This window comes from Melanostigma gelatinosum (genome assembly GCF_949748355.1).
Source record: "Melanostigma gelatinosum genome assembly, chromosome: 13".
Classification (NCBI taxonomy): Eukaryota; Metazoa; Chordata; class Actinopteri; order Perciformes; family Zoarcidae; genus Melanostigma; species Melanostigma gelatinosum.
In genome coordinates this window covers 1,798,874-1,826,527 of record NC_136646.1, presented here as the reverse complement: position 1 = coordinate 1,826,527, position 27,654 = coordinate 1,798,874, and the positions used below count along the sequence as shown (strand labels likewise).

The window sequence follows — 27,654 nt, the reverse complement described above, 5'->3', positions numbered from 1 at the left end:
TCACAACGTCAAAGACTAGACCGGACGGAATGGGAGAAGATGGGTGAGCATTAGATCTTCATACATTACATACAGAACATTGTTAATGGTCTGAGATGGAGCTGAGGGCACAAGCCAGATGAATTCATTGCAGTACATGTGTTGATGTGTGTTTGTGTGGCTACCTTGGCGGCAGCGTGTGGGGAAGCTCCCTGATCCATCAGCAGCAGTGCCACTCTCTGATTATCGTAGTGAGCGGCTACATGCAGTGGAGTTAGCCCACTCTAAAACACCCACACCCACGCACACGCACACACACACACACACACACACACACACACATGCAACACATCACCAGGTTAGAAGTTGAACACACGTAAGCACAAACACGCCTATAAGTAAAATGAAAGCATCAAACCAACAGAATGTAAAGACATGAAGGGAGATGGACATCAAACTGATGAAAGATAGTTAGTGCAGCAGACAGTTCAGAGGAAAAACTTCATGCTGTAATCTGGAAGCAGCAGCTAGAGGAAGCACTAAGCCTCTCCTCTCTTTAAAGACATCTCACCTTTCCAGCAGCATCAGGCGGAGCTCTCTTCTGTAGGAGGAGACTGGCCACCTCCATCTTGTCGTACTTTGCTGCCACATGCAGGGGACTGAACCCTTTCTGCTGAACACAGAATGAAATACATCAACAAAATGAAAGACAGTGGAAAGACGGAGAGGAGGAGCAGAGACATATAATATATATATATATATAGATATATAAACAGGAAGTGAATATTTACTTTGTTTTGGGTCAGCCTTTGCTGGCCCGGGTGAAGCTCTTCCTCATAACAACATAGTTTCTCACATAGTTGTAAATAGCTCATCTGGATGGTTAAGTTCAGTGTCCACTTTGTTTTTTCTTTGGATGAAATTAGACCCCTGATATTATCCTTCAAAGGCATTGTTGTCCTGCAATATTCGTTGCTATGATCTATAAATGACTGTTATCTGTGCATTACTGAGTTAGTTTTAACAATAAGGTGTGTGATACCCTGAGAAACTAAGGCAAAGGCCCCTATTTCCTTGTGTATTCCAGATCTATAAATGTCTGTTGAATAATGTGATCATGTTAATCCTGGCTTCCTTCCTGTGTGTGCGTGACAATATTTTAAGACATTAGGTCATATTTTCCTGAGGAATGTGACTCCCACAGATTCCCATTCCACGCTCTGAAACACATGACCTCATTTGTGTGATTGGTTAATATTCTTACAGCTCATACGGTAAAGGGTCATTTTAGAAAAGACTAGTTTTAAATGTTTTCAAATGCGGGCACTTTTGTTTCATAAGCATCACAAATGGATCAATTCATGGTTTCCATCCCACAACACCTCTTTTCCAAGATTCGTGTGACGAACAACTGTCGAACAGCTGATACAAGTGAATTCCCAAAAGATGTGTGTGTGTGTGTGTTCGAGAACGCTGGCACCATGGGGTTTAACGTTCATTAATCTGTTCCACTGACGGAGGTCACCTTCAAAGACAGCCCACAGCAACATACATGCACACACATGCACAAACCAATTCCATGAAGTCTACTCTAAATCTCTTTTTGACCTCGATCCGTGCAATTAGTCACATGTGCAACCAGCACCACCAAAAACTGACATCATCCGTCCATGTTGGGCTGCACCTATATGCACTTAAACACTTAAGTGCTGTCTCACATTAGTAGGTCAACACTAATACTGCCACTGACCTGAATGTGAGCACTAAAAAAATCAAGTGACTCCTCTGTGTGACTTAACTTCAATCAGGAGAGACTTGTTTCATAAGTTTAACAATGATTTATTATACAAGCGTCAAATATGAAAAAGTGCAAAGTCTTTGGCGATTGGACTCCATCCTGAAGTACTATCACCGAGGGTAGGGATACTGAGGTCCAACAGGCCTAATCCCCCCTTGGAGTCCAGACACTGGTGGTGGTGATGACAGGAGTCGCTGCTATCTGATGATGCATCAGGAGCACGACTGTGATGCTGACTGGAGGCGACTGGGGTGGAGGAGGGTTGCATCTGCGTCGCTGAAATGACACCTGACAGCAGCAGAGAGGAGAACACTATTTAAAGATTGACAGCACCGATATGATTGGCTTGAGGACCCGGTGTGCCGAATCTGGCTGGTTACTTAAACGTGCACGCCCCCAATCAGCTGATAGAGTTCTTACAAGGAGAGGAAAGACAGCGATTACTAGTGAGTGTCTTCCTGATTGAACTTGCGCTTGAGCTACATATGTTTGAGCCTTGTATATACGCTGGTTTTTGGCAGCCAGGTGAAGGAGGGTGTAGCCTGAGGTGGTGGCGGCGTTGGCAGAGGCGCCGCACCGTAGCAGCTGCTGGACAATGTCGACCTTCCCCAGCCGACTGGAGATGTGCAACGCTGTCTGGTCGTCCTGCGGAGAAGAAGAAAGTGACATTTGGCCTAGTATTTTATCCTGGTTTTGTTTCATTTTGTTTCTCTCCCCGACACAGTGATTGATAACGAGGCTCAATGTTCTCACCTTGGACTTGGTCTCCACCTTGGCGCCGTTCTTCAGCAGGTATCGGACCACGTCTGCCTGACCTGCCCTGGCTGCCATGTGGAGAGATGTCTCTCCTCGCTGGAAGAAACACGGAAAACGGTTTTCAGTGGGAGCTCTTCACATGCGATGATGTGGGACTTAACAGAAACATGTACTTTTAACATGTAACAGTGCATTATGAATTCATCCACTCACTACATTGGTCGTGTTCGGTGAGGCTCCATGGTGTGTCAGTGCATGGACAATGTTCTCATGGCCCATGAAGGCTGCCACATGGATGGGTGTTAGACCAGACTGTAGACAAAACAAGTCCAAACAAAGACAAGCTCTATTAAAGCAAGTCACAATGTATAAAATAGTGCAGCGCAGTTTGAAGAAACCACTTCACAGGTAGAGTCAAGCAGAAAATAGTGCTCAGTACCTCAGTGACAGCCTGGATAGAGGCTCCATGTTTAAGCAACAGCTCCATCACTTTCACTCGGTTCTTCTTGCAGGCGATGTGAAGCGGAGTGAAAGCGTTCTGCACACAGAAAGACAGAGGAAAGGCTTGGTGTGAAGCTCACACTCACACAAGGGATGATCTCTCCACAGTCACAAGATATCGATGACTGACTGCTTTTATTTGCTAGAAAGTAAATGGGTGGTAAAGAGAATGTTATTTGCAAACCACAAAGGTCACAAAGAAACCGTTTCTCTCTTAATTATTATACTTCTCAAATTATGAATGAATCCCTTCTTGAATTTGAAATCATTTTTTTTTTTTAGAAAACTTTGTACCCCTTAGTTAGTGTCTCATTCTCCTTTCAAACCATCACAGACAGTAAGTGCAGCAGTAAAGCCTGATGGCTGGCTCATTCTGCTATAACACAAAACTGCATAATGCAATTGTAAAATAGCATTCAAATATTTGTTTCAATTGAATTCATTATTCTTCATGAAAGATAATTCCCTTTTTTTTGCCAAGCAAAAACATTTAGTAGGACACACTGAATGTTTAGTAGTTTTAATAGAGTGGTCTCACCGACGTCACGATCTCCTTAGTTACGAGGTCTATCCGCCATGTTGGAGTACATACAGATCCTACATGGCGGCGAGTAAACAAGGAAGTGCGGCGAAAATACCATACTTTGAATCACTGGATAGTGCATCAAAGGTTCGCTACCTGGCCAAATTGAAGGTTATTGGTAACTTGGATCCCTATACGATGAGTGCAGATGGTTTCAGTGCCGATCCTACTTATCTTCCATCGGTAAACTACGCCAACATCTACGCGTATCTCGTGAACACCCCCAGTCCTCACACAAAAGACGAGCTGGAGTGCTACAAAGGGCTCGACGCTTATAATCAGTTTGTCAGTGGATGGGTCCGAGACGTCAAAGCAACGGTCGTCGACAATTCTCATCTCGTCATTGGAAGAGTAAATATATACAGATCTGGTCAGATATTTAGCAATATTCAATGTTTACTCAGTGCAAACAGACACGTGTGTTTGTTTACATTGCACATGCACGTCATTGTGTGCGTGTGTGTAGGAATTAACTTTAAACTAACCCCTAACTTCATCCCCCCCACACACACATATATATATATATATATATGATCTGACGTTAAACTCATATCAAGCAATGCTGAGGCTGCATCTCTGTGTTTCGCCTGTTGTACACGCTCGACACATCTCTGGTACAGACTGCTGTCACGGGCCGATGAAGCTTCGGTAATGTTGAGAATAAATCTCATGTTGAGGAGAAAACTCAGGTGAACAGACTTAGGTCGAGGCATTTAGCTCAATTCAAGCAATAAGGTTTATTTGTGACAGAAGTATTATGTCCAGCAGTTAAACGTGCACGGACCTAAAAAGTTCACTCTGTAGGAGCGAATGAAAAGCTAAAAGGCGCTTAGACAGAGTGCGCATGCGTTCATATATTAGGTCCTCCTTTTGGAGCCTATTGGTCAAAGCAATAGTAGGAGGCGGATTTGTTTCTAGCATTCAAATGGCCCGATGGAGCACTGAGCATCTCCGCCCACACTGGCTCACGTCCGGGATCCGCCTTCTCTGGAACATCAGTGTGAGATGTTGATTCAGCAGCATATTGTTATGTTCGGCCAACTAGATAAGCTAGGCGCTAGATATGGAAGGGCGCCTCTTTCTATCTCTAAGATGGAGCAGGCAGTTGAGACTGGTTCTCTGTAAGACTATGTGACATTTAACTGGGGCAAAAGCTATCCTTCAGAGTTCTAGTAATTTCCACTTTGTTCAGGCGAGTGCGAGAGTGCCCCACCTGGCGTTTTTGACCTTCTTGTACTAGAACTCACATATCCGCGTATAAGCTGTGTTTAACATTGAATGAATGTATATTTTTATTTACAAATCCCCCTTTTCACACCTGCTAGGTGTGAACTTCTATGTTTTGGAACTACTCATTCAATGGCTGTAACTCTATGTTTAGGTCCCTATCATCTGAATCGTCTGGATCGGAAACTGGTGGGGTGCTATGTCTAGTTCGGGTGTGGTGAGGGAGGAGGGGCAGTTGAATGAGATGGGTGCTGGTGTGTCTGATACTTGGTTTCTAATCCCCAGATCAGTAAGGCAACTAGTATGCCCATTCCCACCCCCATTATAGTTTTCTTCCCACATCCCACCCCTTCCCAGGTGAAGTGCTGCCGACCTCGGTCGGCGGGGTTTGCATAAGATTGCATAATCTAAGTTCCTGATGCATTTTCCAAATTAGTGCGAATTTCTCCTAGTGTTCTGGTTGGTACCGGTGCTGGGACACAATGTGTCAGGTGGTGCCAAGGGGCGCCTGATTTGCCCTTGACCTGGACCGAGTGTGAAGTAACCTCCTTCACCTCGTACGGCCCAGTCCACCTGGGGTCAGTCCACTTGCGCTTGTGAACCTTGACCCTGACCCAATCACCTACTTGTATCTGCTTTCCAGCTGCCGCTGCTTCAGGTACTGCTCGAGTCCTCTCGATCTGCTTGGAGAGAGCTTCAGCAAGAGAAGTTAGGGCACTCATATAGTCAGACATTTCAATCTGCTGTACATCCAGAGGTGGCATATGACCTCCATCTCTGGGTGGACCTGGCATCGGCCGGCCAGTCATGATCTCGTGTGGGGAGAGATGTGTTTCTCCCCCTTTTCCGGACCTCATGGCCATAAGGGCCAGGGGCAGGGCCTCAACCCATGTTAATTTGGAGCCCGCGCAAACTTTGGCAATTTTGGCCTTAAGGGTCTGATTCGCTCGTTCCACCAGGCCCTGAGATTGCGGGTGATAGACTGACCCGAATCGGTGTGTGATTCCCAGAAATTGCTCTACCTGTGCGAGCATGGTGTTGCTAAAGTGTGATCCGTTATCAGAGCGGATGCATCTCGGCACTCCGTAACGGGGAATCAGTTCTGTCTGCAGCCACCTTACAACTGTCTGCGCGTCTTCTCTCTTGGTGGGAATTGCTTCCACCCATCTTGAAAATCTGTCTACCATTACCAAGATGTACCTCTTTCCCTGCACTCTGTTCTCTGGTCATATCTGTATAATCTATGCTGATGTCTTGGAAACAGGCAGAGGGCACGGGATAGGATCCCATCGGTGTCTTGAATGGTTTTCTTGGGTTGTGATTTCCACAAATTTGACATTCATCGCAGAAGAGGAAAGATATCGCTTCCATGTGCGGATGCCACCATAGTTGTTTTAAATTGTCCAATGTCCGTTTCTTTCCCTCGTGTGTAGGTCCGTGGGCCCCTGGTAGGAGTGCTGCACACAGTTCTGCTGAGGCAACCACTCTGCCGTCGTGGGCTCTCCACAGACCTTCTTTGTCTTTTGAGGCTCCTTTTCGTGTCCATTCGGACCATTCCTAAGGTCCTGCTTTCTTTTGATGTTCTTTGATGTGCTCGATTGTGAGCTCAGGTGGGCCGGAAATGGTTTTGAAGAATGATACATCAGTACCTGTCTCTCACCCCCCTTTTTCTGGAAGAGTACAGCATTGAGTAGGCTGTCTCTTTCGGAAACATCAAGGTGGAACGGTAGGGAGTAGTCTGGGGACATGAGTGCAGTGGACGTGGTCCAGGGGAGTTCTGTATGGGAAAAGCTGAGTGATTTTTTGGTTTGAGAATGTTGAACCAATATTGGATGGCAGGGGTCTGGGGGCCAGTTTGAAGACAGCGTAGCCAGAAAAGTTCTTCGTCTGTGGGGGACACTGTCTCTGTAATGGGAGCAAGGGAGAGAATGCGTACTGGCATGGACAACGTACTAGTTGGTGGGTTGGACGAGACATGGACACCGTCTTGGTTCATCCAGATGATCAGATTGAGGCGAGTCATCAGATCGCGTCCTGTGTGGCATGGGCCCCGCCTTGGAGACCATGTCCCTTGTCCCAAGGAGCCTGATGGGCCCCTTGCTGTGGTCTTTGTCCGTCATAGCCATGTCCGCCTCCTCCTCTGGAGTATTGTCCTCTTCCTCTCTGTGTTTGCTGCCGTGCTGACCTGCAGTCTCTTGCGAAGTGTCCCGGTTCCCCACAGTTGTAGCAGAAATAGGATGATCCCCTTTTTCCAGGTGCTCCTCTTTTTCTGGCTTTGGGGGGCGGGCCATGGGACCGAAGGTGATACTGGGGGGGAGGAACCAGAGGAAGTGCTGGAGACAGGCCAGTTGAGGGCGGGGGAGGGGCCGAGGCCAGAGATGCCTGGCCCGGTTCCTGTGCAGTCTTTTCCAGACCTACCGGGGCTTGAGTGGTAGGGGTGATGTCGAGGGGGGTAATGTCAAGGGGGGTGATGTCGAGTGACTGATGGGGCCTGGTTTGTTCTTTTCCGGTCGGCATGTCCACCTGTATCCGATCCGTCATGGCCGTTCCTAGTGCCATCATTGCCACTCGCTGTTCCTCTTCTCTGTCTTTGCGGGCTTGCTTCAGTGGGTTAGCGAACCCCCATCGCTTGGTTTGATTTGTCGTTTGATTTCTCTCTGCAGTCTGTGCTTGAGCCACTCGTTTTGTCAAATCGTTGGTAACGAGCAGGAGGTTGTTGGCTGATGGAGGTAGTGGACTGGCCGCCCACCACCAGCCCTCCTTTGTCCATCGTTTCATGCAGTTATCCCAATGAATCTTGTCTCTCTTCCATGCAGTCTTGCCTCTTGTGTCTGTTACAGCTTCTTTCAGTTTTGCACGCAGTGCTCCTGAGTAGCCACCAGATGGAGCCACAGCTCCAGCCATGTCTTCTTGTGTTGTTCTTTTCTTTTTCAGTTCAAGTTTTTTTTTTTCTTTTCTTTCAATCAATCTTTTTCAATTCCAATCCTCTTTTCCAGTTCCAATCCTCTTTTTCTTTTCAAAATGTTTTTTTTTTTTTCCCAATTCCAATCCTTTTTTCAATTCAAAATGTTTTAGGTGCTGTACTCCCGAATGTCCAACAGAGGGAGCCAAAGCTCCTGTGAAATGTTCTTGTGCCCTCTGTACGTTGTTATCTCTCCCTGCTTTGGCTGCAGCTGTCTTTCTTATCTAAGATGTTCACTCCCTTGCCTCTGTGCCTTTGCCTGCTGTGTCTTCGCTCCTAACTCTGTTCACGGTTCCTATGGAACACAATTTCCAATAAATCTTTGTAATCTTTGTAACTCTACCAGTAAAACTAACACGTATATTAACCCTCAGCTTTCCTCTTCTATTCTAGTGTTTTGTGGTTCTGTGTTTGAGTGCAAAGTTTGTGTCTTATGCGTGTGCTCTGCTCCACTGACCGTCAATCTCTGAGAAGCACACCAACCTGGTGAAAAACACTACAACTTTACAACTACACATGTACTCTCTAACACCTGTACGCTTCACACAGTCACTCACATCCATACCAGATTGACACCATACACTGCCGTCACTGAAATACGCACAAATCACATATAGATCTGCTCTTATAGCGTTTTCACGAGCACGGTCCCGAAGGAGATGGATACCTAATAGGCATTACTCAACACTCAATCGACCATACACTGCCGTGATTCCACAAATAATCGCACACAGACCTCGTCAGGAAAGGTCTATTGACCTTATTGTTTACAGTGTACGCCTTGTGCGAACCCGGTCCCTAAGGAAATGGCGAATTCTTGTGCATTCTCTGAATTCCGACCTGTGTCTCCCTGAGACATTACCCAGCACTCAATCGACCACACACAGCCGTGATTCCACAAATAATCGCACACAGACCTCGTCAGGAAAGGTCTATTGACCTTTTTGTTTACAGTGTACGCCTTGTGCGAGCACGGTTCCTAAGAAAGTGGCGATATCTTGTGCTACAATTGAATCGATGTCTCCCTGAGATCATCTATGCTGCATGCAAACCCATACACTGCCACTTCTGCAATACTGGTACACAAACCTCATCAATTACCTCAATTTGACCTCATCAATTTATTTTTCTCAATTAAAATTCTCTGGATGGATCTTCGTTTTACAGTGTACAACATTGCATGAACCTGGTCCCTTTAGGAAATGGCGTTTTGCAGTCTCCAGACACACTACAGTCACATCAGCGTATTCCAACAACATTTCTATATACTTGATCCAAATCTCAGCTTGCAACTTCGCATAAATCAACAGTGTGGCCCGGAATTCAGTCTTTCAGACCGTCATTGGTCAGTGAACCGAAGCTTTCGCCACGGCTGTGTAACCTCCGAACAGTTATCAAAACTTACACGGTGAACACGATGCCAGTTTATAGAACTTACAATCCTTAATTTCTGTTAGATCCACTCACACACATGTACATTCTATGCTAAAAAACCCCCCACTGCTGTCATAACAATCCTGTCACAATGCTTCGTCAATTTATCTTTAAAAATTTAGTCAAAGCAATTCATACTCACACCCGGTACTTCTGATCAATTCAATTTGGTTTTTCCTACATACAATTCTGCAGATTTCATTTAAATAGGCTCTGCTCACCTTTTGATTCAGCGCTGTTTGATCAGTTCCCCGAGGTGATAAGAATCGTTCCGGCAGGCCTCCGGAATCCCCAGCCTCTCGGGAAAACACCTGTTGTTTTGTCTGTGGACAGAAGAAAAAGTCCGTCACGAGATGTCTCTCCTACTGATCGTTAAGAACCATCGCTGCTACCATGTTGAGAATAAATCTCATGTTGAGGAGAAAACTCAGGTGAACAGACTTAGGTCGAGGCATTTAGCTCAATTCAAGCAATAAGGTTTATTTGTGACAGAAGTATTATGTCCAGCAGTTAAACGTGCACGGACCTAAAAAGTTCACTCTGTAGGAGCGAATGAAAAGCTAAAAGGCGCTTAGACAGAGTGCGCATGCGTTCATATATTAGGTCCTCCTTTTGGAGCCTATTGGTCAAAGCAATAGTAGGAGGCGGATTTGTTTCTAGCATTCAAATGGCCCGATGGAGCACTGAGCATCTCCGCCCACACTGGCTCACGTCCGGGATCCGCCTTCTCTGGAACATCAGTGTGAGATGTTGATTCAGCAGCATATTGTTATGTTCGGCCAACTAGATAAGCTAGGCGCTAGATATGGAAGGGCGCCTCTTTCTATCTCTAAGATGGAGCAGGCAGTTGAGACTGGTTCTCTGTAAGACTATGTGACATTTAACTGGGGCAAAAGCTATCCTTCAGAGTTCTAGTAATTTCCACTTTGTTCAGGCGAGTGCGAGAGTGCCCCACCTGGCGTTTTTGACCTTCTTGTACTAGAACTCACATATCCGCGTATAAGCTGTGTTTAACATTGAATGAATGTATATTTTTATTTACAGTAACCTTCTCATGTCCAAGTTTAATTCATATTTCCTTTATTAAATACTGTTCACAAACGAATTAGTAAATGACCACTTATAAAGTGATCCGCACATACTCTAGTGTACGCCAAATTCCATTCCTTTATATCTCGAGAGATGCGTGACAGCCATTTCTGGCGACGTCGCTTGGATAGTTCCTTCGTGTCATTTCCTTGATGTGTAATGACCGCTGGCAAACGAAAGAATGATTTCTTGTCTCTATCAGCTCTGCTGCCACAACCAAAGACAGCACAAAAGTTCACCATGATCGATAGGTGATGCGACTCAGCCGTGCATGCCAGTGGCTTTGTGTGTACTCCAACATGGCCGACAGCTAAACTGTGACGTCACACGAGACCACTCTATAGACCCCTACCAGAGCCTTGGCGTTCGGGTTGGCCTTCTTGTCCACGATGAGCTTGGCCACCTTGTAGTGACCACAGTGGGCGGCAACGTGCAGCGCCGTCAGGTAGTCGTTGGTGACGTCATCCACCGGCACGTCGTGCTGGAGCAGTAGCTGGACGCAGTTGAGGTGGTCCCCTGAGTGGCCATGTGGAGCGGTGATAGCCCGTTCTATAGTGGGGGGGGGAGAGGTAAAGACAGAGAGGAGGGGGGAGAGAAAGAGAGAGGCAGACAGAGAAAGAGACAAACAGAGAGACAGCGACAAACACACACGCAGACGGACACGTGGACAAATGGACAGACAGACACAGTAAGTTAGGACGTGGCCGGCCAAGCGCTGCACAGACAGACTGTGAAGGAAGTTGTTGAGAAGGTTACAGAAGCATTGTTATAACGAGGCCATTACAACAATGTCTATTTTGTTACACTGGTCGTCCCGCGCGGTCAAACTGTGGGGCTACGCAGCGGAGACAGGCTGCTCTGGAGAGGTCGCACAGACCTTATGGAGACAATGCGACAACACTACAGCAACAACAGACCTGCTATCTGATTGGTTAGATGTCAAATAGCTCTGTGTGCTGAGGAAAGCTAGTCTATACAAACATCTGTATTACATAGTTATTAGCGATGTGTACCCTGTTTCAAGTGAAGTGTGATCTATTCTGTTTGATAACAGTCAGAGAAAAACAAACATGTGACATGAATTTCTTCCCTTTCCTATTCTGAGGTAAGCAGCGCCTCCTAAATTGATCGTCCCAGTAGCTACCTTGGTCTTGGAGAGGAAAGGAGCTCCTCGGTCGAGTAGGATCTCTACCACTTGCTCGTGCCCGCTCCTCGCCCCACAGTGAAGAGGTGTCAGACCATCCTGGAAGAGGAGAAAGACAGCTCAGGTGTAAATAAATCACAGAAGAGTAAAAAAAATCAGCCTCATGGGCTTCTGAATGTCTTTGAGCTTTCTGAGGAGAATTGGTCTCACCTTGGTCTTTGCATCAATTTTGGACCCTCTGTCCAGCAACAACTTGACCATGTTGCTGTTGCCCCTTTTTGAAGCCACATGAAGCGGTGTGATGTCATTCTAAACAACAAAGAGACCGATGTTATGATTCAGCCGTCAACTTAAATGTAATGGTTTATTGTCTGCACAAAATCATGCACTGGCATTTAAAAGTCTACAATTAAATTGAATGTATCCATTAGATATATAACATGTAATCTTTCATTTTAAGTTGTAATACAAACCCTACGCTCTGCTTATTAAGGGTACATAGGCTTTTATTATAAAGCCAACAGCTGTAAAACAGCGTGATTGTTTAATTTATCTCCACTGCTGTAGAATGACTCTTTAGACCTGAACCTGTAATCAGTGTCAAAAAGCAGCACAAACACAAACACTCCTTCACACACTAGCTCATATAATTACGGGCCACTGTTGACTCTGCTTAGCTAATGTCTAATAATGTGGAAACAAACACATTTTGAACGGCACCCTTTCTTGCATTACAATGTAAATAGCACAGTAAATAAAAAGTAATCCTACTCTGCCTATGATAAAAAGCTTAATTATTTAAGCAAGCGTGAAGCACATATTATGACCACAGTGTGTAACTTTGAGAATGCACACACAGCAAGGTGCCGACGTGAGTGAGCACCTCAAAGTCCATCAAAATCAAAACACTTTGCACACCCTGTCATTTTTTATCCACAAAAAAAATCAGTCTGATCGTGTGACTCGTAGAGCACCATAGACAGTAAGTATACAAAACAGCTTTACCATCATCTCCATTTTTTTATACAAAGCGGCAAATTCTGAACCTAATCTTTCAACAACACATCACACTCAAATCCCTTCCATGTCTTTATATTCATGAATATCTTGAACTCATTTTAAAGTCAATCTCAGGTGGATTTGCCATCCTTTAACAACATTTCCAAAATCCAAATTTTATCCAGAATAATCAACCTCATCATTGAACCCTCTCGGGCAACATAAGATACCAAACAGCTGCCCTCTGAAGGAGCATTGAGGGACTGCTCAATAACAAACTAAACCACTGTTCCACATCTGTACAGGATCACTGTGTTCCGCATATGCAGCCTATCTCCACCTTCACACCTGTTTACCTTGTATGCTGGTTGTACCCCTCCCAAACAGCAGAGGGCAGAACAAACTCACCCGAGCCATGAAGTCCACAGCAGCTCCTCTGTTCAGCAGAAGCGTGGCCACGGTAATGCTGCCAAAATGAGCCACGCTGTGGAGGGGGGTGAAACCACTCTGGAGGATCGGAGAAAGGCGAACAACACACACGTGCAAACAGACAGGCACACACATTACGTTACAAACGATGAAACCACCACACATGTGCTGTACAGACCTGGAGCTTTACAGCAGCCTACACAGGCCAGACACACACAGCTATACACTGTTACACTAACACCTGACTTTCCCCACAGTGGCAGAGAAAGTCGTTTAATCGAAGCATCGAACATGGAGCCAATGGTCTACTGACCACGAGATGGGTTTACATTCAGTATACCATATGGGCTTCTATGCGCTTTCATGCTCACACTGGGCAAAGTCAAGTAAAACTACATAGGCGCATGTGTTAAATACGACTCCAGTTATTTACCGGGAATCTAGATCATCTCCTTTACAACATCCTGATACTTTTAGAGTGTAAAAATCTGTCCTGCAGATGAACCTAATGTCCATTCGTTACCATCTTATATGAAGGCAATGTCCCCAGGCAAAACCCCTGGCTTAGTGGGCAACAGCTGTGAAAGCAACAGAAGGACACTGCAAACAATCTGTCCAATAAGTAAATGAATCTCACATTAAGTTATCCAATCATTGGCATACCAATTTTAACTAACCAACAATCCCGAGGAGAGCAGGTGTCTCAGACATGTGTATCCACTCTGCTGATATCTGGTGTCTTAGCAACCCTAACCAAAAACACTATGACTTTAAATAATCTCAAAATATATTCTTACACTCAAAAAAATCCTATTAAAAAAGTAAGTCAACCAAAAATTAAAAGGACCCACAAAAATCCATCTTTTTATCGTCAGTCAGTGACTTTTTTCCATCTCCCATCAGAGTGCTATGTAAATATTTTCACCACGATGCAGGAGCCTCAGATCACGAAGCCATTTCTGGATGAATCACATCAGATAACTTTCCAGTCTGCCGAAGCCAGACACAATGCCAACCAAAACAGGCACACACAGAGGGTGGCCACCTGGCTTTGGTGTGACGGAGGGGGCCTTGTTACCATACAAGCAGTGTCGAGGTAGCTTGTTGCTTTGGTCCCATGCAAAATGCTTTAGATGCAAGAGGTTGAGGATTAGATTCGACGATCTAAAATCAATCGAGCGTAGTGAACTAATTCGACTAACTGTCTGTTGCTAGAAGGCTGGGTTCCTTTACGGCTTAATGGGGGTTTGGGTTGCCATGCAGGTTATGTACAAACCGCTGCTTTTCAATGAATGATAACCACTTTTCATGCTAACACTGGGTATCATGTTAATCGGTTTCATGGAAGGACTGTGTCAGGACACATTAGGACAACATTTTGTCAACAGTCACAATGAATTTTGGAAAAATAACAGCCGAAGCTTTGGACACCATGAAACCATTAGAATCAGCTTGATACCCAAGCCTCCAGCCTCAGGACTTACTGAATCAGTATTCGTAAAACATGCGCTTTTACTCTGACTTTCTCAATGACTAGAGGTATCCACTACATGAATGAATGAATGAATGAATGAATGAATGAATGAATGAATGAATGAATGAATGCATTTTATTTATATAGCGCTTTTCACAGACAGTACTATCACAAAGTGCTTAACAGAGCAGACATTTAAAAGCATAAAAAACACAATGTGACCCTAGGGTCAATAAATTATCTACACAGAGTGAATAAAAAATGTTAAAGAATAAAATTAAAATAAAATTAAAATAAAATAAAAATGTAAAACATATTTTAAGAGCAGGTCTAGGACATGGGTTTACTTTTACACAAACGCCAGCCTAAACAGGTGGGTTTTTAGCTGGCTTTTAAAAGTATCCACAGTATCTGCGAGGCGTAGAGTTGCAGGCAGAGCATTCCAGAGCCTCGGGGCCACTGCCTCAAAGGCTTGGTCACCACGGGTCTTAAATCGTGTGCGTGGGACTGACAGAAGACCTAGAGCGTTTGACCTGAGAGTGCGGGCGGGTGAATAGGGGCGAAGTAGATCAGCTACATAAGCCGGAGCCTGACCGTGAAGTGCTCTGTAAGTGATGGTGAGAATTTTGAAGTGTATCCGAGATGCTACAGGAAGCCAGTGGAGAGATCGGAGTACGGGGGTGATGTGAGACCGTCTGTTTGTCCTGGTGAGTAATCTGGCGGCAGCATTTTGGATGACCTGCAGACGGTTAAGAGCAGATACACTGAGTGATGTGAAAAGTGAGTTGCAGTAGTCAATGCGAGAGGAGATAAATGTGTGTATGATCATTTCTAATTCAGGCGTTGATAATACAGATCTCAGTTTACTGATATTTCTTAGATGGAAGAAACATGACCTGGACAGCTGCTTAACATGAGGGTCAAATGACATGGAGCGATCAAAGAAAATCCCAAGATTGCGCAGGTTGCAATGGGAAGCAGAGGAGAGTGGACTAATAATCTGCCTGATCATGGGGACAAACTCCTCTGGAGCAATAACTAGGACCTCCGTCTTAGAGTCGTTGAGTTGCAGGCAGTTTTCTGCCGTCCAGTCTCTGATGGCATTGACACAGTCCAGGAGCCGAGTTAATGTGAATGCCTCGCTGGGTTTGAATGACAGATGAAGTTGGATGTCGTCTGCATATAAGTGATAGGACACATTATAGCTTTTTATGATCGGTCCCAAAGGTAACAGATAAAGGGAAAATAACAGAGGCCCCAGAACCGAGCCCTGCGGTACACCACAAGACAGTGGAGAGGTAACAGACACAAAATCACCCACAGAGACATTGAAACTTCTGTCACTGAGGTAAGATGTAAACCAGTCTAACGCTATGCCAGTTATGCCCACCCAATCACGTAGACTCTTAATCAGGATGTCATGGTCTACAGTGTCAAATGCAGAACTGAGATCCAGAAGAACTAACACAGAGCAGTCACCTGCATCAGCACACATGAGAATGTCATTTGAAACCCTCAGGAGAGCGGTTTCAGTAGAGTGTTGCTTACGAAACCCAGACTGGAACTTGTCGTACATGTTGTGCCTCTCCAGTGCAGCAGTAAGTTGTTTGGCCACCACTTTCTCTAACATTTTGGACAAGAAAGGCAGTTTTGATATGGGCCTGTAGTTCATGGGCAAAGCTGGATCTAAGTTAGGTTTCTTTAATGTGGGCTGGATAGTGGCATGTTTGAAATAGGAAGGGACAATTCCTGTAGACAATGAGGAATTGACAATACATGTTACTGCAGGACCAATAGTGAGCAGAACTTTCTTAAATAGAGAGGATGGAATTATATCCAGAGGGCAAGTTGATGGCTTTGTTTTGTTAATTAAGTCCATCAGGTCTTGAAGGCTGATAGGCTGGAAAGAGCCCATAACAGCAGGAGATTGCGAGGAGCTACAAGTAGATGAACAGATCCCAGGCTGAATGCCAGACCTAATACCTGTTACCTTATCATTAAAATAGATCAGGAATTTGTTGCAATCGTCAACAGAATAGCATGGTACAGTGGAGACAGGTGGTGAAACAATTCCTCTAATTGTGTCAAACAGAATCTTGGGATTTTTCTTTGAAGAAGAGATTAGGTTGGCAAAATAAGCAGTTCTAGCTTCCTTTACTGTGGTATTAAAAGAAACTCTGAGGTCTTTGAGATATAAACGATGCACTTCTAGCCCAGTAGCTTTCCAGAGCCGCTCTGTCCTGCGACACTTCTGTCTCACGCTGCACACAGCTTCTGTCATCCACGGAGTAGTGTTATAGGCAGCCCTGGTCCTTTCCTTAAGAGGTGCCACTTTATCCAGCAAAGTGGTGCAATGTTCATTAAATGACTGTATCAAGTGTTCAACATCATTGAGATTTGTGTAAAAGTCACAGCAGAAGTGCATAGAGAACTGATCAGCTGTACTCTGAGTAATAATGCGTGAGTGGAATGTTTGTTTCAGACACAAGGGGTCAGCATTGACAGAAAGATCAAAGAAAATACATTCATGGTCACTGATCAATAGGTCCTCACAACGGGTATTATCAATATCAAGACCCAGAGAAAACACAAGGTCCAAGGTGTGACCACCCCTGTGAGTGGCGCCAGAAACATGTTGCGTGAAATTAAAAGATTCAGTAATATTGAGAAACTCAGTAGCTATACAGTCTGTGGTATCATTGACATGCAGATTAAAATCACCAACCAGAAGCACTTTGTCTAGCTTGATAATAGAGGTCAGAAAGTCTGTGAATTCTGATAAAAACTGACCTGCAGGACCTGGAGGTCGGTAAATTAAAAAACAGTAAAACGGCTTTTGCCGGCCCACTTTAGTCAGCTGTAGTTCAAAAGTAGCATAGGATTCTGTGCTCCCCAAGTGGCAGGAAAACTGATTCTTCCAGACCACGGCGAGGCCTCCACCGCGGCCTGTCAGACGCGGTGTCCCAACATAAGAACAGTCCACAGGGCAGAGTTCATTGAAATGGATGCATTCCATATTCCGTTGCCAGGTCTCGGTCAGAAATAAAAAAGCCAAATTATGACTTGTGAACAAGTCATTTAAAATGTGAGCCTTGTTTGTTATAGAGCGTGCATTAATCAGACACATTTTGATGGGGGAAGACACTGTGTCGTCATCAGCACAGGAAGCTTTGGGGGTATGTGCAACATGACGGATCACTCGTGCAGCACCTCGAAACCGACCATAACTAGGGCGTGAGCGCGAGTCTGTGATTCTCACGGGAATGCTCATGGGTTGTGGAGTGGAAGTTACGTTAGAGGCTGGAGATCCTCCATGCCGCCAGGGGGAGCTGGTGTTGCTTGTAGGGGATGAATGCGGCTGATGAATGATCATAGAGGAAGAGTGACAGCGGACAGGGGATCCAGGTGTAAACAGTCAATCATGTGAATGGGAGTGAACAGCATGCTGTAAATTAGCCGCGAGCAGGCGGCTACCCAGCTTGTTAAAATGAATACCATCCTTCTTAAAAGCGGAAGAGCGGCCCCAAAACAGATTAAAATTGTCAATGAAGCTCACGTTGTTGGTCCTGCAGGCAGCCTGGAGCCAGGTGTGGAGGCTGAGGACTCTGCTGAACCGCTGTGATCCACGGCCGAGTGTTGGACTTGGACCACTGATAAAAACAGACAGTCCACAGCTGTTTAAAAAGCTTAAAAGATTTGTAAAATCCATCTTGGTCAACTCGGACTGGTGGAGGGCTGTATCGTTGATTCCCACATGAACGATAATTCGCCGAATGGAAGACGGGAGGGCGCGCATCAGGCCAGGCAGTGTCAGCAGGATGTCTGGAGCCGTTGCTCCGGGGAAACAGTGTGTCTCCGCGTTGAAGAAACGGGTGTTCCTGATTATTGAGTCCCTGACTATCAGCGTCGTCGGGGCGAAGAGGGGACGAGGCGGCAACACTGCGCGTGCAATACGCGTGGATGGAGGCGAGGATTCAACCAGTGGTGGCGGAGCAGACAAGCAAGGACTGAGAGAACGGGCGACCGAAGCTCGCCGCGGTGCTGGTGTAAAGCACGGTATGGAGCGGCGTGTCCTGGGGCGAGAGGAGGGCTCAGGAATGACTGGCGTAGGGATGTCGGTGGGCCCGGGGCTGTGGGTCCCCCGAGGCGGCAGCTGGGATGATGTAGGAAGCTGGGAGTCCGTAGTCAGAGGAGGGAACTCGTGCAGGGCAAGGGCGTCAAATCCATTCTTCCGCTGGACATCGAAGCCATGGGGTGTAGGGGATGTGCGTCTCCCTCTCCGGCTGCCGCGAGCACAGACCAGGGACCAGGGCTCGTGATGTGATGGAGTAGAGCTGACCAGGGCTTTGGGCTTAGCTCCGAGCCGTAGCCAGGAGGCCTCAGGAGCTGCGACCGGAGGAGGGGCCGCGGCAGCAGGACTGGAAGCGATGGACTCATGCACGCGGTCGCTGGCTGTGTCAGTCTGTGATGGACCGAAAATGATGGTGTCCATGAGGCTCTCGGCATACTGGATCCTGTAGAGCGTGGATATTCTTCCCTCCAACTCTGTGATTTTATCCACCAGGCGGGCGCAGCTGACACAGTCGGATGGAGGGGTGAGTGAAGCCATAGCAGATCAATGCAAAAACAGTTCTAGTTATAAAAAAGTTCTAAAAAACTTCTAGTACGTGTTGGCTGACATCGTACTATTAGTAGATCAATTAAAACTAGAAAAAAAGAGGGTGAAACAGACACTACGCACAAGTGAACTGGATCAGGTGACAGGCAAATTGGAGGGAAAACAGCAGCACAGCGTCAGCAACTCGTCACTTCCTGTTTGTGGGTGCAATCTTGTGTGAATGAACAGATGGAGAGGAAGATGAGACTGAGGGGACGACGACAAAGGGCTGCAGAAACACTACTGCATCAAGTCAGGGGCGCTGAAGTGTTTGTTTGGTTTTTCAGAGTTTTTCATGAGCTGCAATGGAGAGACTAGGTAATGTACAGAGTAGAGGTGTACCTCTGTTGTTCTATTCACCATCATCTACAGAGTCAGCCAAGGAGAGGAGAGAATGGGCAGTTAGTGAGCAAAAGAACAGAAAAGGTCCTCCACTGACATGAAGTGGAGGAGCACAGAGAGGGGAGGAGATCAGTACAAAACAATTTATGGCAAAAAAGTATTGATGTTATCTATGATTTTAAATTTGAGAAAGACATTCTCAAACCAGAGTCCTTTTCCAGCACGATCATGAAGTACATTCACAAATCCCTGTTTCTGTCATCTGACACTTTTTATATACATTGACTGTTATTCTGATCAACAATGTGATTTAATAAATACAAACAAAGAAATGTACTTCTGCATCTCTCCCCTTTCTGCCAAAAAGATATTCAAAAGCAAATTTAACCAAGAACGAAGAAGAGAAAAAGGCAGCAAGGAAATAAAAACTGGCTTTGTAAACCAAAGATTTAAACAACAATTAAATAATCAGAGGTGAAAAAAAAGAAAAGAAACAATCAACTTAAGATCCACCACCTGGCTGCACCAGCGCCGTCACTCACCTTGGACTCAACATCTGCGTTGTGGTCGTTCTGCAGGAGCAGGGCCGCGGCCTTGGTGTCATCCTTGCGGGCAGCGATGTGCAGGGCAGGTAGGCGTACCTTGCCCTTTGTATCGTTCTCCAGCAGCAAGGAGACCACCTGGTCATGGCCCTGCTGGAGGGCCACCGCTAGAGGAGTGAAGCCATCCTGCGTGTGAGGAGAGAGAGAGAGAGGAGTCACTGGGGCTGGAGGGGCGCCGCAATGCATTACCGGTGACGGGGCGGATACGAGATGGTTAGTGTGACTGCATGGACGGACTGAATTATCATTTTGCTGCAGGCAGAGGGGACAGCAAAGCAAGACCCCTGAGTCCTATAGACATTTAAAAGGTTATTAATGGTCCAATCAACTCCAGCACGTTATCTTTTGTTTTAGAACATCTTCTTTGTAGTGTACAAATGGTACTTTAGTCTGAGAACTATGTAGAACTTCATTTTTGTTACGCAAAAATGTCAAGAAAAAGCGATGGGAAACATGAGCGCAACGGTAAAATGTTTCCTAATTCTCCATCAAATCAAACTGCAAACATTTTGTATTTGTGTGATCATTTTATTCAGAAACGATCCAGAGATTACTTTACGATTGTACCTGGAGGTTACATTTTCTATATTTATGTTGCCAGAATCAAATATCTTCTCTCTGAGGAAAAAGAATCATCTGGATAGAAAGTTTAACCTTTAGACAGTCTGATCTTCCTGGAACATGTAGGATAGTAAATCATAACATAATAGCCCATTTGTCAAACAGATGTAGAGATTACTGTACACTTTCTGTGTATTCTCAAGCCTTCTCACCATGTAGGACACTGATGTAAGTTACATAATGAGATGCTGGGGTGGAAAAGGCTCACATCTATCTCCTACACACATTACTCTCATGATGCATAATTCAGCTGGAGGCTCCCTGCCACAGCAGTGTGTTTCTACACACTTCAATGTGTGTGTGTGTGTGTGTGTGAGTGTGTGTGCAGTAAGTATTTGTGTAGTGTGCCTGAATATATATCATGTTCATATCAAGGTATGACGCTCTGCCTAGTCCCTCATGAGGAGATGAGGAGGGAGGGAGGGAGGGAGGGAGGGAGGAGGGGAAGAGGAGAAGGAGCAGGCAGAGGAGGATGGTGGAAAGACAGTGAGGTAGACAGAGTGGGAATGTGAGACAGAAAGGACACCGAGACGAAGGAAGAGTGTAAACAGACGGAGACAAAGGCAGATGCAGAGTGAGTGGGGTCGGGATAATAAAAGGAGGAAGGGGAGGAAAGAGAGGAGATGAAGGTGGTTCGTACAACAGATATAAAGACCACACATGACCGAGGCAGAGAAAACGCATGGAGACTTACTGTAACGGTATAGAGAGGTGGACACAGGACTGGCACACGTGCACACACGGTAACAAACGCACACACATACACACAAGCCCGCGTACAGTACCTCAGTGGCCATACTCTGGCTAGCGCTGTGCTCCAGAAGGAACCGTACCACCTCCAGGTGATTCTCCTGGGCGGCCATGTACAGAGGAGTGAAGCCATTCTGGACCCAACATAGACCAGAACACACATGCACGTTTACATACAGGCTTAGAACATACTCTGCTGCCACTCAAAGAGATGAATGTGTCCTTTCTGGTTGATCTTTTCTTTGTGACATTACACTGAAAGCAATGCAAAATGTCTCAATATGCCTTAGATGAGGACACTTGTAATATCAAATTAAATGTAATTAAAAATGATACAAACCCAGACACAAAACAAAATGTTCAGGTAAAGTCTGAAAGATGTTTGCGTTGCTGTTACATCTCTATTGGGTTTGATCAGAGCAGAGAGAAAGAAGGTGCTTGTAATCTTTCTTCTCACCTTGATCTGATAGTTTAATTTAAAAAGCAAGGACATCAGTTTCCTGGAGAGGCAGAGGCCCAGTTGGCGTGATGCCAGATTGTGTCAGCGAGGATCTTTCCACTGAGTGATTCCCCACAGTGTCATTGACTTCACGATGCCATATCACACAAGTTAAGTTGTTTCAGGTCCTAAATGTAGACCAACGGGACCTCACTGTCATTTTGACATTGTTGCGTGTGTACGTGTGTGTTGAGTGTGTCCCACCTGTGATTGTGAGTTGACATTGCCTCCATTTGTGACTAGCTCTCTGACGACTTCCGTTTGGCCAGCCAGCGAAGCTATGTGCAGAGCAGTGTTTCCTTTCTGGATAGCATGGAACAGCCAAAGGAATGTGTGTTAAGCTCTGCACCACCTGTCCAATGTGTGTGTGTGTGTGTGTGTGTGTGTGTGTGTGTGTGTGTGTATGTGTGTCTGTATATATCCATGTCAGTCTCCATGTGCACCCCCCCCCCAACCCATGCCAACCACACTTTTGTACTGCTGTCATTCCAGCTCTGGCATCCCCATACCTGCTCTGCCAACAATGTGTCACTTCCGATGCTCCACGTCCCACACATAAACGAGCTCCCCTTGATAACACTTAAATAACATAAATAACACTACAGGAGGCGTTCTATGAACCGGTACGGGTCCTTGTGAAGGCAGATTCGACCCCCAGCCTTTCTCCTGGCCGCGTGATACTGGGCTCTGTTATTCGACAAGTGCTGTTACGCAATAGTGACCATCTGTCACATGTACTGTATACTGTAGCAAGGAAATCAGATAGTTGGGAAAATGAATAAAGAGACTGAGAGGCTGGTTGGTATATAATGTAGCTGAAGACAAGAGTGTGTGTGCTATACTGAGTCTAAAGGCGTTTCTGGAATACAAAACAGTAAAAGCAATTGTTCGATTAGCTTATGATCTGAACTATACATTTAAATTGTGTTACTATGTTATGTTTGAGCTCACTGATTATGTTTTATTATAGATGCTTGATCTAGATTTGTAAAATGTAAATGCCTCTTCTACACGTTGGACACAATGTCATCATCCTAAGTGTAAAAAATGCAATATAATGCAATAACTTGCAACTTGATCGCAGACAGTTTGCTCAGAGATTCAGGTTTGCTATGCTAGTAGCAGCTAACGTAGCCGTGAGCCGTTAGCCTTAAGCAGAGATGAGGAGCGGGCTACAGAGATCACTTCTTTCTCACTCACACAGCCCCATTTTTTCTCATTTTTTCTCATTTTCAAACTTGTAGTATTCAGCAAAAACTGATGCTGCCTCAAGTGACAGACATTTATAACATTTTCAGTCCAGTAAATGTCCAGCCCCAGAAATGGTAAATACAGTTAAGTCAGCATCTCTCTTACAGTCTCAACATTGTAAGCTTCTCAAGAAAAGCATTTGTTATCGAGCTGCTAAGGGGCTAATGAACCGAGGACACGGCCTATTGTTTTACTCTCCCGCAACAAGAGCAGCACAACATAAGCGGGGCGGATACACAATTAACTTTAGCATTAAACACCCACAGAGCCTAAATGCTAAAACACTTTGTGTTCCTAAATCTAGGTATCCTAGATAGCACTGCCTTCCAAATTAATGTGAATGCCTCGCTGGGTTTGAATGACAAATGGAGTTGGATGAATACATGGAGCTCCTCCGGACTATGTTATGAACCAAGACATGACGGCGTTTAGTTTCCCGTGATATCTGGGACTTCCACAATACGTACTAAGCAGAAACATTTTTTCCATGGTTGATGGCGGCTTTCAGGGCGATAAGCCACGCCCCCTCTCAGGCTCGTCCAGCGCGAATCATGCGAATGAACACAAATAGTCCCCGGCGAGACCGGCGGCGCGAATGACGCGATTAGGTGTGAACACGGCATAAGAAACAATGTGGTGCTAGCAGCGAGCGAATGAAAGGGCAACGACGTGTTCTGTGGACCTGAGAGTTCCTCCAGGGGCAGCGAGGTGCAAGTCCTCCGAATATTTCCTGATTAAGTTTGCCTCTTTAATATGCATTTAAAGGTTCCTTGACAGTCTACATCAGGGGTGCCCAATACGTCGATCGTGGAGGTAGTGCGGGTAGATCGCATGCCATTCAAAAAAAATTAGATGTCCGCATGGCATTTGCCACTTGATTTTCTAACACACGGGTCACCACGTATGCGCGGTCAACCGCGCGAGATACTGCAAAACTCCGGCGAGCTAATTAGTTAGCCTTCTAATTTATTTGTACTAAAGAAGCTAAAGCTGTAGCGCCACGATTTGGGAAACCTTCCAAAACCTCGTATCAGAACTGGAGACTCAACGGAAGGTGTGTGCGTAACTTGACAGAGCAGATTGACAATTGTCTGTCAGAGTTTGACAAACGCTTTCGAGACTTTGCTTTACTCGAGCCAGTTGCTACACTTATGTGCTCCACATTTCGGGAAGATATTGAAGTTGATTCACTCGCATCAAAAATGTCAACGCTGTTTCACCTGAACTCGTCTGGAGTGGAGGATGAGATTCTGACACTGCAAGCTGACATTCAGCTGAAGTCCAGGGCTCATGGACAGTTTTCTCACAGAGGAAAAGTCCCCAAACATGAGGACATGTGATGCCTTTCTGACTGCATTATTCGGCTCTACTCATTTATGTGAGTCAGCCTTTTCCCACATGAAGAACATTACGTCCAAACACCGTTCCACCATGACTGATGATAATTTGAAGTCTGCTTGAGGCGGCTACCAGCAGCTACTGTCCGGACTATGCAACTCTGGCCAATTCCATTCAGTGCAAGTCATCAGAGTAAGGTAATGACCAAAAATGTACAGAATTGTATTGTGCCATAAGGGTTCATGCAGTTATGCAAGGGATGCCAACATATATTGTAAATATAAAGTATACTCAGTATATATATATGGCCGAAAAAGTGTGGGCACCCCTGGTCTACATAGCCCTTAAGGTAAAACAGGAAAAAGGTTGTGTAATCCGTGTCATTCTATTTTGTTGTTTGTGCTCCTTTTGCTTTGTTTTACCAGGACAATGGAGATGCAGAACATCCATTAATGAGCACTCGTATTGTATATGTTTTTGAAAAATGTTACCTCTTCAAATTTCTGTTGAAAACTCTCAATCGCAGAGAATCCTCCACCGATATCCAAGAGTCTCATCTGGAATCCCAGCAAATTCTGAAAAAGTTTCTAATCAATCAGTCATATAATTCAAAATGTTATACTGTACTTACTGTAGTGCTATTGCTTGTAACACATAATAATAATAATAAATAATAACGAATTAATATCCAAGTATAATGGTTATCAATAACTTAATTATGGATCATAAACCCATGAATTAGTATAAAAAGTCATGGCACATTTATGGCTTCAGCCATAAAACACAATGAGTTAAAGTAAAATAATTTAAAGAAAATAACTTGCATATAATTTAGGACAATACTCAATTTTGGAAACAGGAAAAGCTTCAAGTCTCAATCTCTGGGCTGCTATGGAGTTATTATCACAGTGTACAGTGACTTATTATTTCATATACACACAAATCAAATGATCAAGCTTTCATGAATGAAATATTTATTGGACTAACGACATAACTAAATTTGTGTTCTATTGCTGTGACGATGACTTACCCCCATGTCAAAGACACGTCGGGCATCTGCGATGGCCTGCTGGAACGGAAAAACTTCCAGTGCACCCGCTGCCCACATGAAAGCTGACCCCAATGACCTCCAAGCCAAGCTCTCCAGCACATGCCAGCAGCTTACCAACTGACTCCAGTCTGGCGCCAAACTTTGAACTGAGTCTTATCTTGGATGCAGAGTCATCCACTGCGAGGCGGAGTACCAATCTGGAAAAAGTGATTCAAAAGTATTAATCGGTAATTTAACAATCAACTAAACAAAGGAGCAGAAAATATCAGTAGTTGTTCACTCACTTGGCTTTGGCGTGACTAAGAGATATTTTTAGGAGTTCTTCCTCACTATCAAAAGTCATCATATCGACTCCATGAGTACAGGCATACTTGATGTGCGACAGTGGTTTGGTTGTGTGTGCGTAAATGATTTTGTCAGGTGTCACCCCGAGGGACAGCATCTGCTGGATCTCGACCTGTGATCGATCAAAGCGCGTTTCAAATGAGCAAACTGCTTCTCCACAACAAAGAAAACACAGAGCTGGATTCTCTTTCAAATGCTTCATCGGTACCTTGCTAGCACAGTCGAAACCTGTGTCCAGAGCACTCATCATCCTCAAAACTGATACATCGTTGTTGCACTTCACTGCATAGAAAGGCGTGACTCGAGGTAAGTTAGTACGCCACCTGAGGTGCCTTTCAAATATACTATCCAGACTTGCCACATAGAATGGCTCTTCATTGTCCTGAACAAATAGAGCAAAGTCAACATTTAGTTCACATCTCAAGAAAGCTCAACTATCACACGATACATGGAGGCAATTACACAGAGATTCATTGTTAGGAACGCTTAGGTGACATGATGTCTCTGATACTCACTGCTGAACCACGCTCTTTTATTTTACTGTCTAGGAAGTCTCTGATGGTCCTTCCATTGTCTAGAATGTCAATGCCACAGTTCTCAGGGGACAAACCATGCACAAATGATCCCTTCGTAGTTACTGGTGCTGGGATAACTAGCAGGAAAAATAATTAATAAATATTGTTAAGATACGGCTGGATCACAATAGAAAGCAGCTTTGTCTACATTGTGCCACACGAATACAGTAGTCAAAAGCCCAAACTGTAAGCACATATGAATATTAACATCACAGATTACATTAAACATCTTACCATGGCCGATATGCTCCTCCATTTCTTGCAAGTCGGAAAATCTCAAGTTTCAGATGAGAGTTAGTGTGATCGCAGTATTTCTATGAAACATACCTGGAATTAAGTCTGACAGTAAGTACTGACACACATCTGATTTATACTCACAAGAACCTGCTTGGACGGATGCTTGTTCCGTCCCTCCTCACTTTACCCCTCCCACGGTTTCTATGCCAATAAGAAAACATTTCTCTACAATAGTTAATCTCCACTCATTATACTACGACACACAGTTCAGATGTTCAGCAATATGCCAGAGTGGAACAAAAGCTGTTTATTCTGGTTGTTAATCATTTGAGGTGTTATGGGGAGAGCAGTCAGGGAGTGTGTGGAAGTTCAACGATTTTCGTCACATATTCTGACATTCTTTATATCACATGGTGGTGAGTTGGATCAGATGGCAGGGAGAGAGGCTGCTGGACAGACCTGGTAAAACCAAAAGTGTATTCAGGGTGAACTGGGAATGTCCAGCTGAGGCCCCTGTCCATGAGGTCCTCAACTCCCAGGCCTCTTGGTCATATTGTCTTCAGAAGTTTTCTTGGCATTCCTGACTGGTGAGAGGCCTCAGGGTAGACCCAGAACACGCTGGTGAGATTATATATCTCGTCTGGCCTGGGAATGCTTCTAACCCTAACCCTTCTGATTCTGATTATTTTGGCCTTTTTTGATTGAAAACTCTTATAGGTCTAGTGAGAGGGATTTGTCGACATCTAATAATAATAATAAAAATACATTTTATTTGTATAGTGCTTTAAAAGGTACTCAAAGACGCTTTACATGGTAAAAACAGAAACAATAGAAGCAATTACAATATAAACTAAATATATCACATAACAGTAAGGAACAGCACAAAGACATACATAACTAACTTTACAGCTTAAAAGCAGATTTAAATAGGTGACTTTTAATGAAGTGACTGAGGATGTCTGAGGGGCTGGGGGAGGGAGTTCCAGAGGGAAGGGGCAGCGATGGAGAAGG

The 27,654-nt window shown here is 45.0% G+C and overlaps 1 protein-coding gene across 1 annotated transcript; it reads right to left on the bottom strand.

Annotated features, from left to right (window-relative positions):
* LOC306787323 (uncharacterized protein) lies at nucleotides 1-25,598 on the bottom strand (the record flags this gene model as incomplete). The annotated part of the gene is made up of 16 exons (XM_079282441.1): nucleotides 25,466-25,598; nucleotides 24,927-25,010; nucleotides 22,051-22,149; nucleotides 21,383-21,481; nucleotides 19,917-20,102; nucleotides 12,881-12,979; nucleotides 11,684-11,782; nucleotides 11,474-11,572; nucleotides 11,169-11,187; nucleotides 10,682-10,878; nucleotides 2,973-3,071; nucleotides 2,747-2,845; nucleotides 2,531-2,629; nucleotides 2,198-2,422; nucleotides 551-652; nucleotides 1-15 (listed from the first exon to the last, which is right to left on the bottom strand). Exons 1-16 carry the CDS (start codon nucleotides 25,541-25,543, stop codon nucleotides 1-3), a joined length of 1,698 nt encoding a protein of 565 aa, XP_079138567.1. The 5' UTR covers nucleotides 25,544-25,598.
* Nucleotides 25,599-27,654: the final 2,056 nt, after the last annotated feature.